A 13986-nucleotide genomic window follows, 5' to 3' on the forward strand; every position below is an offset into this window, starting at 1 on the left:
TCGGAGACACAATACCTAAAGGCCAAGGTTGAGCGAAACTTTCAGACCTGTAAAACTCAGGTTGCAGAGGATTCCAATTTGACATTTCTCAAAATCAATTTATGAATAACATGTATGCATATCATACCAATCTGTAGGGTGGTAGAGTATATAATTTGTTAATATATATGTATGTGTCTATTTATATTAAAGTGTGCCTAATAAATTTGGGAATCAATTAAGCAAAGTTATGCAATATTCCCTTTGTTGATTTTGATTAACTGTATGTTTTCCTTGCACTTACAAATTTATCAGAGGGTTTTCTGGAATCTGGCATTCCCCAACTATAAAGTTGATCATAAAAACTTTCAATGTTTCATTCAGAAAATTACACTATGTGTAGAGGATGTGACCCAGTATGTAAATTCTTTGCTCCAGGAGGATAAACAGAAGCTCATGTCTTCAGCTTAGGAGAATGTTTTTATAATATTGAGGCTTTGGGATGTATTTTTCAGATATCCTTATTTCAATTTTTCTTAATCTGTATTTCAAGCCCCACCTCCTGCCTGTTTGAGGGAAGTCCTTCTTAACTTACATGGTTCTTTATACTCAGGTAGGACAGTCTTGATGATCTGTAAAGATTATGGACTTCCCCTCATATGTGTGCATACTTAAATAATTTTTTACTCTCTCACTTTCAAATTGAGACATGTCAACCAGATGAAACTCTTTCCCGGGCCATCTTATTCTCCATGTTTGAAAGTATTACTTCAAGAAATAAACTTTAGTGTTTCAAGAAAGTCAATATTGAGCACCATAAATAAGCTTACAATAGTAGAAAAATTAATAGAAGATAGAATTATGGATTCTATTGCTGCCACTTACTTCTTTTCTATTACTTTTCTATCACTAATTTACTACAAGAGGATTTTAGGAAAAAGAAAATTGAGTGTTGACTGAACAAGCACTGTGCTTGAATTATAGCTATTATGTTGACTCATTTCTCAGTTCTCCTAGAGAATATATTCCAAAAACTCTGAAAAATACTTCTAAAATGGAAACTGAACAGTGTTATCTAGACATGCCTTTCCTTAGAACTAGAATTTCTAAATATTTATTTGTGCATTTAAGTAGTCAGAATCCGTAGGAAACACTCATTCTCCTAAAACAAAGACAGTAAGCAGCTTGGGTGTGTGATTAACTTACAGAATCTGTGAAATATTAAAGGTTTAACTCCTACTTTAACTGAAACACAGACACAAGCAGAATGAACATCAACAAGATTTCGAAGCATCCTGATGTATATATCAAAGAAGAATGTGCAGGGAATTTGTAAGCAATCGTATCTGGAATCAGATGTTTCATAGAAGTACTGCATGCGGTACATGTGTTTAAAGCACTACAGTGCTGAAGTGTTTTAATACTTTTCTGAAGCATTGCAGAGAATAATGATGATTCAAAAATGTGTCTGCCATAATTTATTTATCCACCAATCCATTAATTCATTAAGCAATACAGATTAAATTGTTGCCAAGTGCCAGACATTGTTTAACATATATTTTACTACCTTGCCCCTAAGAACAAATCAGTGAATAGCTACAGAACTCGTAAGAGATGTTCTTATCGAGCCCATGATATTGTTATGTTTCTATGAAATAGTTGTCTAATTATTTTGAAAGTCAACTGTGGTCATTGAGCTCACATTGGGCTCTCTGTGAAGTTTTCATTTGTCATTTGCTCAGCATAACTATACAATTTTCTTGGTGGAGATTTATGTCTTTCAATAAATCTGTTCTTTTACTTTGACTTAAAGCTAAGTGAATCCAGATGTTATACACCAATAAAAAATTCAGCCTTATCAATGTGAGTATCTTACTACATTTTAATGGCATAAAGTCCTTCAAGTGATCCTTGCGCATCTGTGTTTGCATAAAATGCTCAGGCAGTGGCTAATTTCATTGAAAATAAAATGAAATATCAAACATGGTTTAACTAATCAAAAAAGTAAACCTTTGCCAGTTTACAGATTATTTGGAAAATGATGCAAATATTTCCCATTTTAACCATCTTTTTCCCAACACATCATGCCCTGAGCTGAAAGAGAACTTGACAATATGAATATTCTTCATAGTCATGAGAGAGCTGTGAATACCTATCTTTTTCCTTGGCTCAAAACAGTGGTTCTCAGACTTAAGGACTCACCAAATTCATCCAGAAAAGTTCTTTAAAATGCAGATTGCTAAGCCTTACCCTGAGGCTTTCGGGCTCAGTAGTGATGAGATGAGACTCAAAAAATGCATGTGCAGTGAGTTCTTGGATTAAGTCAGTAGCAGAAAAACACACACTCACTTCTGTACTATTGAGATCAAGTGTATGAGATGTCATATAGCACTTACTGGTGGTCATTTACTACAGGTAAGCTGAACTACGGAGTCTGGCCGCAGGGTTTAGCTAATGAAGCAACTGTCATCTAGATGGACTCATTTGTATGTTTAAACCCTTTTCTATGCAGATTAATTAAGAATTGAATGAGAAATGAAATAAATGATACTGCTTACAGATATTTGATCTACCAAATACATTAGACATTTAATTAGTGCTGGTCCCCATCCCCAAGTGCCAAGCCCCCTCTTCCTTTGCTCAGTTTCCTCAAACGCATTCCCATGCTGCTGGGCTTGCTTGCTTGAGTTTCACCTTGGAATGTAAGTTCTGTGGAGACTGGGTGCTAACAAGCAGTTCCCCCCTCCCCTACCACCTTTATTCTTTGTAACCACCTTTCAAACAGTTCTTCCCTTGACTTTGTTACTTGAAAATCTAGCATGGTTATTCCTAGATGAAGTGTGTAACTCACATTTTTCCATTAAATGTTTGTATAAGCGGACTGTCTCAAAGAGTTACTTATGATTTGAACTTTTTTTCTCACACTTTAATTCAAGCTATTTTTTTTGTAAAACAGAATTTCATATTGAGCTATACATGCTGTTATCCATAGACAGTACACGTAGTTGCATTTTTCTGTAATACAAGTCAGATGGATCTCTGCTTGCATAATATTAGAGCTATCACACTTATCAAACTGCCATGTCATCAATAAATAGCAATGGCTCTAAGAAAACAACAGTAATGATGAATATTTACTAAAAACCAGAAATTGTGACAAGAGGTTTAGACAAACTAGTACTGATCATCCAAGCAATCCCTTGAGGAAAAGTGCTCTCCTCATTCATGCTGTATACATATGAGGAAACTACGCTACAGAAAGAATTAAAGGACTCCCTCATGACACGCAGTGAGTGAAGGGTAAACCTGATTTTTTTATGTTGTTCTTTTTCCTCAGTGTCCTCTTTGAAGGACTACCTCACTGTCTTTACCATAGATCATGTGTGTCCTGCTTTATCTCTTGACGTTGTCGAAGCGAAGTAGACATTTATAAGATGTTAGTTAGAACAAGCTCCTTCACAGCCTTGTCAAGAACGTGTTCCATCCAAATGGAAACTTCGAAGCTGAGAGAATTTACTTCGTTTTTGCCTCAAATAACTTTAAATCACTGCTTTCGTATGGCATTGATAAATGCTAAACATGATAGTTCAAAGTTCTGAAATCATGATTCTTACACTTAATTAGGCGGTATGTTACAAAGCACTGATAATCATTTCTGAAAATGAGAATTTCTTTTCTTATGATGAAGTTAATAAAGTTCAATGGGATATAATTTTTAGAGCAGAAGTAATTTTTTTCACAGCATCACTACATCTTAGTTTCATAAACAAGAGTGTATTCTCTGGTAATTTTTTTAGTAAATCTATTATCACCTTGACTATCCTACTTCACAAACAGTTTTGATAGAAGTTATGTTATTATTTACAACAGAAGCATTCTCCATAATTTTTACTGCCTTAGTTCTTTCCAGTGTTTCACATTGAAGTAATAAATATCACACATTCATCAGTACAAATTATTATAATAATTCTCTGACTTTCCAAGAAACAGCTTAGCATTAAGCTAATGCAGCTTTGCAAATGAAGCACGCACATTCAACAGGCATGGATTGCAAGTGTCTGTTTCTATCCAAACAGCTCTCCACACAGTAGTGATTTTTCTAATCCCTGTAATTTATTCATCTCAGAATACACTCCAAAGCATTGTTTGCCTGTGTTATCCACTAGCTTTAAAAACAGTCTTCATTGTCGGAGAGAACAGATGCAACTCATCAGCAAGGTTTGTTGCAGGGATGTTTGTGCTGAGGAACACTCTATCTGGCAAGCACTTGTAGTCTGATGAGTCAAATGAAACAAGAGTTATAAGGATTCAAGATCTAAGCCCTTTACCTCCAAGATCCTCCCAAGAGCCACACCGCAATCACTGTAACAATTCCAAATCTCATTCTAGATGCCCGTAAATACTCAAATTGGAAAGAAACCTGTAATTGCCCAGTGGAATTTTCAAATACACTTTACTTTGCTATTTCAAGCCACAAACACCAAATGGACACAAAGGTAATGCTCTTAATTTTCATCAACTTATCAAAGCCAAGGTTTTAAAGTGGTGATTTTTTTTCTCCTTTTTCTTGGCACAAACCATCCATGACAATTTCGAGAGCTGAAAAAGAGCCTTTGGGTGCAAATATCAGGCCACAAATGGGATGCGTCTAAGCTTTTAAAGGCAATAGGAGGCCCTCTGATTTCATCACAAATGCTGATGTCAAGTTTTATGTTACAGGTCATTCAAACTGTAAGTGCCATGGACAAAGATGATCCCAAAAATGGACATTATTTCTTATACAGTCTTCTTCCAGAAATGGTCAACAATCCAAATTTCACCATCAAGAAAAATGAAGGTAAATGTACTAGCTTTATGAAACAGGGTAAAATATTAATTACAACACAGGAATGAAATTTTATCATATACCTAAAAATACCATTGAAATAATGTTTGTTCACTCGTGAGCAATTGAAATCCAGATTATCAGTCCAATTGCATGGTAATTATATCACCCCCACTTTCCAATACTGAAACAACTGATAAAAAAAATTGTGAATGTGAAAAGTAATTCTATCCCAGGGGATACTTCAGTTGCTTTATTTTAAACTGTGAAGAAAAAAAATTAACCCCTGTGACAGCATCAGAACTTCTGGTATGTAAAACTAGAGCTGTCTGTTGGAAGAGGAGTGGGCTTATTATTTGCAGCTGTTTTAATTGAGTGTTTTCAGGTCTTTAGGGAAAGACTATTCTAATTTTGCTTGATATGTGGGTACACATTAAAGGTATTTGTTTTAAGCTTGTGTTGACTTAATAATAGCAGTTATATCAGAAAATCCTTTTTGAAGGACAGTCGTTATCAGTATTATTTTGGAACTAACATGAACTGATTTTATTGTTAAGTCTTTGACCACAGAACCTATTTAATCTGCTTCATTAATTCTTGAGTAATGAGCTTTCGTTATCATTTCCTTAAATTATTACCTGTTGCATTTGAAGGCAATGTATCATGTTTTTTAGAAGTCTGTCTCATGTATATATTTTTGTCCTTATATATTTGTTATATATATTTTCTTACATATTTTGTTTCCTTATATATTTAACAAGGATTGCCAATGTTTCTTACACTCTGGTTCAAATATTTCCAGGTCTTAGTTTCAGCTATTTTAGAAGTATTAGCAAAATGTAAGTTATTGGCTCAGGCTAGTTTTGGAATTTACTGTGAACATGTATTTAGGATTCTGAACAATGCGCTTATAGGACAAAGTCAATTAGAATGTAAAATTTAATACATGATACATTTTTGGTAATGTTCCATGTTCTGTTTCAGAGGAGTAGAGAGGTTTGATGAAACTTCCTTTATGAAACACAATTACTTTTCGCAAATCATATGAAATATATTGTGATATTGCCTTTAAAATGATGCTGCTGACGTTTTGGGTATATTATGATAAAGTAAGATGCATCAGAAAAAAGGAAATTGGAAAGTCATTATGGAGATACCACTCCAGCTGACTTCCAGGATGATAAAATTAAGATGAAAATATGTTTTGGTTGATGATGAAACTCCCATGTGTTAGCCACTCCTGATTCGGAACTTTGATGCAAGTGTGTGGTCTTTCTTCCTCTGTTAACAGAGTTTATATTTCCCCTTTGTAGAAGTCATTCATACATGTTTAAAACACAACACAACTCTATCAGAAATTCTAGGCTGACATAATTGAGCATAACTATGGTTCATGCTTGCACATCTTAGATGCTATAGATTTAAAATAGCCTCTATAGAGGTATTTTCCTATCCGAGATATTCTAAACTCCTTGATATTTCTTTTGTGTTGTGTGATTTCTAGCTATGCCCGGTTCAGGTGTAGTCCGAGAAGGCACTTTTGTAAGAGTATTGGATGACTAGATGAATGAGAAAGTGTTATGGTGCATTAAAGCAAGTCTCAGTCTGTGTTCACTGTGCCCTAATACTATACAACAACAACAACAACAAACCACTTACTTATTTATGAGATAAGTGGGGCAAAGAGGGAAATCCCTGTACTGGTTTATCCTCCAAATGCCTGTAACCTCTGGGAATGAACCAGGCTGAAATCAGGAGCCGGGAACTTACTGCTGGTGTCCTACAGGAATGGCAGAAGACCAAATCCTTGAGCCATTTTCTACCACCTCCCTAGGTGTTCATCAGCAAGAGGCTAGAATTGGAGGGACTCAAAGCCAGGCACTCTGATGCAGGAAGCAAGACCCCAGGAGTGGTCTTTTTTTTTTTTTTTTTTTTTTTTTTAAGATTTATTCATTTTATTACAGCCAGATATACAGAGAGGAGGAGAGACAGAGAGGAAGATCTTCCGTCCGATGATTCACTCCCCAAGTGAGCCGCAACGGGCTGATGTGCGCCGATCCGAAGCTGGGAACCTGGAACCTCTTCCGGTTCTCTCATGTGGGCGCAGTGTCCCAATGCACTGGGCTGTCCTCAACTGCCTTCCCAGGCCACAAGCAGGGAGCTGGATGGGAAGTGGAGCTGCCGGGATTAGAACCGGCACCCATTTGGGATCCTGGGGCTTTCAAGGCGAGGACTTTAGCCGCTAGGCCACGCTGCCGGACCCAAGGGGTCTTAAATCACTGTGTCAAACACCTGCTCTATCTGCCGAGCTCATGCTGCTGAAGTGCATATGGAATCATCAAGGGAATGAACTGCATGTGTTTTATCTGTTTTTTAGAGTTAGTAGAAGGTAAAATGTTATACACTTCAGAAATCTCTTTTCGCTTAAATCCCATAACAGGATACTTAAAACTGCATAAATATTTATTTTATGTATTGCAATGTTGAATTACCTTAATAGGTTTTATTTTTGTTTTGTGAAATTAAACACCGTATATGCCAGGTATACCAAAATGACGTGGACAAGCAAGAACACTCTGGGTGTCATGATTGTTTATGTTAAATACGATGTTCATTTGTTTTTCAAAGAGAGAACATATATTTTATTATTCCAGCAGGGACATTTTTTTTTTTTGAGAGTAAAGAGGTAGCTGTTTATATTTTATGTTGGGAAGACACCATAAACCAAGACTAAGTTGAAAAAAGTCGAACATATGTTAACGGATAATATTCAGCATTTCCTTCACAGAGTAAATCATGAAGCCTTGGATCTTTGGAGCAGATATAGAAACGTTGTAATTTATTTCCTGTTTCCTAGGTCAGAAATTCCTGAGTTTTACTCTGTGGATCACTAGTTTATTGGCATCCAGAGAGTTATGCTAAAAATAGACAACATGATTTTTCTCTTTTAATATTTAAAAGTATTAAAGAAACAGAGATTATTAAATTTAAGAATAAATCTAAAAATGTGTGTGTATGGTTGTAGACATATGTACGATTATAGATGAATATATATGAGTATGTATTATTTTTAGCAAATAGCCTGATATTTTTGACAATCCAATGTTAATGGTAAGACAACACAAAATTAAGCAAAAACATTTGATATTATTTGCTTTACCACACAGCTATGTTACCTTTATGTTGAAAACATGTAGAAATGTATTCAAATGGCATAACCAAATTTGTTGTCTTCTTAACATGGGCTTTTCAGAGGTCAGAGTGGATAATTCTCCATTAAGTGCTCAAGATTAAATACCCATACCCCCCTGAACACATGTTAGAATTTTGAGACTGGCAATTTATTCAAATCATAATAGCTGGATGAGTTCCTCTTCTGCTTAATTTGATCATTAAAGGAAGTGTTTTCTATATTTTGTATATTCAAGGAACTTGCAGCCATGTTTTTCAATTCAAAATTATTGTGCTCTTCCATGTTTGGTACTGATTTTTCCTTAACACAGTTTTAAGCTAATTCATAATCAAAGATAAAATAAAAACTAAATTAGCTGTCTCTATACTCTATACTTCACAAAGCAATTCTTCATTCCAAATATATTAGAATCATATTTCTGCCAGGATAAAGAAATAACCTTCAATATGGATAAATTTAGAAGCAAATATAAAAAGCATGATTATTATAGGGTGCACCATATAAAAGACTACAGAACCCAATTTAGATGTGGGGAGTCTTTATTAGCCAGCTGGCCATTGCCCCCACTTGGAACAGGTCTGAAGGAGACAGTCCCGAGTTGTCAGGGCAACTCACATCACGGTGAACTTTACACTGGCAAGCAAGCAAGCAAGCATACAGAAGCTACAATAAGCAGGTCCAAGCAAAGATGAGTAATTTTATAGTTATAGTTACAGTTAAACTTCTTGTAAATGGATTGCACTTTTCATGGGACTCAGTTCCCAGGACCTGGTTCCTCCTTAGGGCAAGCGGGTCAATCTAACCCAACTGGTATGCACTGACTTTATAAGCTTTCACCCCATCCCAATGGGTCCTTTACATTACACATACATCAAAAATCATTACACTTTGATATTTCTAATGATATAGTCGGAAAAATAGTTTCATCTTTCAGTTGGATGTATTTTTTAAACAAAGAGTTTTTTTTCTGACCACATTTCTGAAAGGGCTTCCATTCTAACGGTGGAAATGGAAGACACCCCACAAATCAGTATAATAAGACAGGGAAGATAAATGGACCTTTTACAGGTACTGAAATACCTTGCTTGCAGGAATTGGAAGTTTGCACAAACCTGCTCTCTCCAGTCAGCATGTTTCAGGTTAAAAATTTGATTGGAGTTGCCCGAGCACAGTCTGGTGAAACGGTTGTCGTCACGGTTTCTCCTGAAATGTTTGAATCATGTGTTTAAAGGAATGAGGGAAAACATAGAGCTTTATTCTCTGGAGAGAGCCTTTGGGATTACAGAAACAGACAGTGAATTTGCGCCTAGTTATAAGTTTGTTATGTTTAAGAAAAGTCAGCTACAGAAACACACTAGCTGAAGATAACTGTTTTCTTGGTATTTCTTGGTTGCTTGAAATAGTACTAATTAGAAGCACACTCTAAAGAAATTGTTTGGTAATTGACAACCTTGATGTTGACTAAAATTTAGCAGAAATATGCTTTATCTAATCTCAAGCTCCATATCGTATATGTTTGAAGCATGATTCTTGCTTTGTTGGAAGAATTCCCATAGTATCTATGGGCCTATTTCAAGTGCTATAGTACAAATGGTTTTACACTCTTTTGTTTTTTAGACTTATCCCTTGTAAAATACTTTTTCTAAAAGCAAATGATGTGAAATCTTAGTTTTCTCATCTATAATATGCCAGGATAGCTGTACCTCTCTCCTTGTTATGTGTGCTATGATGCATGTAGGCAAACTGGGACTAGGCTATGTCTTAACATATCTGACATAGAAAAAAAAATCATTGATGAATGGGAAAAGATCATCTGTCTATTCATCTGTTGGGTCTCAATTTCTCATGTTGTTATATTCCTCCTTCTCATAATTCTTGATGAAATCTCTTTGTAATATCCACTCATTAAGTATTTGTGTGTGTGTGTGTGTGTGTGTGTGTGTGTGTGTGTGTGTGTGTACCCCTCAGTTTTGAAAGTGACCATTTTGCTGGTTCTAAGAAACCTGACCTTGATTGCGTCCACAGTCCTGGAATAAACAGCAGTGTAACAGAAGAAACCAAAGGTGGGAATGGAAGCGCAAGGAACATATTTACAACTGCAGAATGATCTTTAGGATTCCCAGATCTAGTTTTAAATATGTAGACTTCTTGTCTTTTTTTAGCCAATCTCTTGTGCAAAAGTGAAACTCAGCTCTCTCCACGTGGTGGGCTAACAACTCCCCACCTGCTGGAATCATGTGTTTTTAAAGATTTTTATATTTTTATTGGAAAGGAGGATTTACAGAGAGAAAGAGAGACAAAGATCTTTCACCCACTGGTTCACTCCCAAAATTGTCACAAAGGACATAACTGAGCCTATCCCAAGTGAGGAGCCAGAAACTTCTTTTCCAGACTTCCATGTGGGTTCGGAAGTGCAAAAACTTGCACCCCTGTTTCCAGGCCACAAGAAAGGGAGCTGGATCAGAATTGGCATTTCTGGAGCATGAACCGGCACCCATACGGGGGGAATCCTGGTGTTTGCAAACGATTCTCATGCTACCATTATATGCAGAGGATTAGCTCTGGAATCATGTTCCATAACTCTAGCATACCATGTTATTTTAAACTTTTCCTATTCTTTCCTTGTCCCCTCTCAACATGCATAACCTGTGAGAACCATTTTGCAGAGGTTAAAATCTGAAGTGACAACTCTCCTTGGCAGGTTTGACTAACATCTCTGACTCCTTCCCTCACCGTTTCCTGATTCCAAGGCACCAAAGCCGACTCAGTTCTTTCAAGCTGAAAGCTCACAAACCTTTCGTGCTCTGAGGATACAGCGGTTAAGCAGGCAGCCTCCCTTTCTCCTCTACCATAGCCAGCCCTAGCTGGCGAAGCTGGACTTTACCTGAAAGGGCTCCCTGCCCAGCCACCTAGCGCTCATAGCCATCTGGGAAACAGAGCTGTCCTGTTTCTGGCTGCCTCGGGTCACCTTGTCTTCATACATTGCTGCTGTCTGCTTTGAAGCTAAGAAAGGGCTTTCTTTAATAATATTCTTTTCTTGAAGAAGTGTTTACAAGAGCCTGTCCTTCAACTGCAACAGGTCCAATATTGAGTTTCTCCCAAAATTATCCCTAAGCAGTAAGCAAAAGCTGTGTGTTGTATGCTTTTATGCTCCTCTCTCTCTCTCTCTCTCCCCCCCACTTCTCTCCTCTGTCTCTGCATGTGTGTGTATGTATATATACACATATGCATGTAGACACATATTCCTGCACATAAATAGGACATCTACTACCCTGCTCGCATAAGGGGCGTGTCCACAGCGCAAAATTCAGCACCGCACGTTGGATAGATGGGCTTCCTATGCAGGCTGTCAGTTCTGGCCCACACTGACATTTTTAAAAGAGATTTGTTTTATTTTTATTGGAAATTCAGATATACAGAGAGGAGAAGAGACAGAGAGGAAAGTCTTCTGCCCATTAATTCACTCCCCAAGTGGCCACAATGGCTGGAGCTGAGCTTTTCCGAAGCCAGGATCCCGGAGACTCTTCTGGGTTTCCTACAAGGGTGCAGAGTCCCAAGGTTTTCAGCCATCCTCAACTGCTTTCCCAGGCCACATTCAGGGATCTGGATGGGAAGTGAGGCCCCCGGGTTTAGAAGCAGTGCGCATATGGGATCCCAGCGTGTGCAAAGTGAGGACTCTAGCTGCTAGGCTATCGCAGCGGGCCTCATACAAATCATTTTACCTTTCCTCGCATTGAATCATAAATGGCAGTACTTAATTTGCCTGAAACAGAAGGTTGCATGATTACCAGATATGGAGCATTATGCATCCATGATCTGAAACATTTCTGTTCCAGCAATTCATAATTTGTTGTTTATGCTTCCAGCAATGTGCCATTGCTAAATATATATATTTCAAATGCTTGCCTGAACTCTATTTAAGGGCAATGTAGAAACTAAAAAATAACTAATCTTGCATATGACGCTACAGTGTATACTTAGATTCAGAAAATAAGATTTTATTCTCTTAGGAAAATTTTAATGACATCATTTTATACTGTCTCCAAAAAGTCATAGTATAAAGGAACCTTCTAAAGTGAAGAATAGCCTTTGCACATATTGGAAACCCCAAAATTATTACTCTGGTCAGATAAAGTGTTGTCCTCACTATCTATTATTCAGTTTGTGTTGGGAGAGAAAATGTAGTTTGGAGATTGCATAGCTCTGGGATATAATTTAGAAGCATAGCACACACGTGTGTGTGTGTGGCTATTGTAATACCATTCAGAGTTGAGAACTACATCGAGCTTGTCTGTCAATTTGCCATGAAGCATTTCAAAAATCATGGAGCATTCTAATCCTGAAAAACGTTGGTGCAAATTAAACAAATAAATAGTTGACCATGTGTTTAATTATCTGCAAATTATCTTCTGCATGTTGACACTCAGAAGTTTCCTTTTAGAACATTGCTTTCTGTAATTTTTTTGTCCACAATCTTTAAGAGAAAATAATGGAATCAATTCATCCACAGGAGAAACATAAAGAATTACTCACCGTATTTTTTTAAATTTTATTTTATTTAGCCAGTTTTGTTTGTACCTTGTTGTTTATGTTATCAATAAGAAATGATATTTGCCGGTTTGGTATCTATTTACAAGAATGAAAATAGATCTTGAGAGTTTTCTGAGTGTCGAAAAATGTGACCGCCCTTTAGAAGCACAACTAAATATTAAAGTTGAATGTGGAAACAAAATGAGCTGTCAGTCTATGCAAATGCTCCTTTTCTAAAAAAGTTTAAATATAGTTGACAAGCATTTCATCTCCTTTCAGCACACAAGCTTGCATTTGGAATTAATTTGAGCACTTTATAGACACAACATTAGGCATATGTGACATTCCATCTGGGGATGTGACCTGAATGACACATACCAACTACTTAGACTCCCTCAGTTACTGAAAGAAGTGGATAAGAAGGCAGAGGGAAAAATAGCAACAGTAAAGGGGGGACTTCACAAAGATTAACGTTGGAAATGTTGACTTGGGGTGAATTAGAATGAAAGATGAAAGAGTCCCTGTGGAACACAGAGCAGGCTTCAGAGTGTGGAATATTTAGATTTGAATTCCAGTTCTTCTGATTATGATCTGCAGCAACTTCTGAAAATGATGAAATAATCCTGAACCTTTGTCTCAAACATTCAGATAATATTTACCGTTATATTGTTTGAATGCTACAATATTAATTTTAGCAAAAATAAGAAGGGAGGTATGCTCAGTTCATTAGCTGGCGAACTCAATAAATATTGATTTGTTTTTCTTCTTTCTTCTACAAATTTGTGAGCTTCCTGAATTTCTTTTATACAATCAATGAAACAAATAAAAGTATTAAAAATGAACCAGAAATGAAGTAGTTGGTAGGTCATTAGTAGTGTGCCGTTCCATTTCCCCTTAGTTGATGCGTAAACGACTGAGCATGCCTGCTAACACGATGCGTGAATAAAGTGGAAGCGGAAGAAAAGCAGGAAAGGAGAGTTTGGGAACATTTATGCTGTTATTTGAATGTGATTCTCATCTCAGCAAAACCATCATGGAAAAAAAAAAGTGAAGGCTACCTACAAACTGGATTTCCTTGCTGATTTACAAATGAGATATTTGAGAGTTGAGCTAGGAGGAGCATCTTAGTAAATAGCTGACCTGTGGATGTTAATTATAGATCTGCACATGTGTTAGAATGGAGCAATGCTGGCAGTAACTGTTTCACTAACATTGCCTCCCACCAGCATCTCCATGTTATACACGCATCCCTTGGCTTGAATAGGACAAACCAGTTATGCTTTTTGAATCTGTTCTCTCTTTCCTTTCTTTGGAATGCACATCCTTTACTTTTTTCCTTTTTTTCTAATTTTCAAGCCTTAACAACGCAGGGGAAAAACAACAGAGCAAGCAGGTGATGAACGGTGGCTGTGAAGTTTGTTCTCTTTGCTTTTCTCTGCAGCTAGAGTACGGTAGCCGC

The 13986-nt window shown here is 36.8% G+C and overlaps 1 protein-coding gene across 3 annotated transcripts in view; it reads left to right on the forward strand.

Annotated features, from left to right (window-relative positions):
- CDH8 (cadherin 8) overlaps nucleotides 1-13986 on the forward strand; it is a 346924-nt gene that overhangs the window by 289121 nt on the left and 43817 nt on the right. For all 3 annotated transcript variants that reach the window (XM_058674767.1, XM_058674770.1, XM_058674768.1), the window contains exon 10: nucleotides 4699-4816. In XM_058674767.1, the coding sequence (XP_058530750.1) occupies nucleotides 4699-4816 (118 nt within the window). The remainder of the gene's footprint in view (nucleotides 1-4698; nucleotides 4817-13986) is intronic.

The sequence above is a fragment of the Ochotona princeps genome, chromosome 16 (assembly GCF_030435755.1).
Source record: "Ochotona princeps isolate mOchPri1 chromosome 16, mOchPri1.hap1, whole genome shotgun sequence".
Classification (NCBI taxonomy): Eukaryota; Metazoa; Chordata; class Mammalia; order Lagomorpha; family Ochotonidae; genus Ochotona; species Ochotona princeps.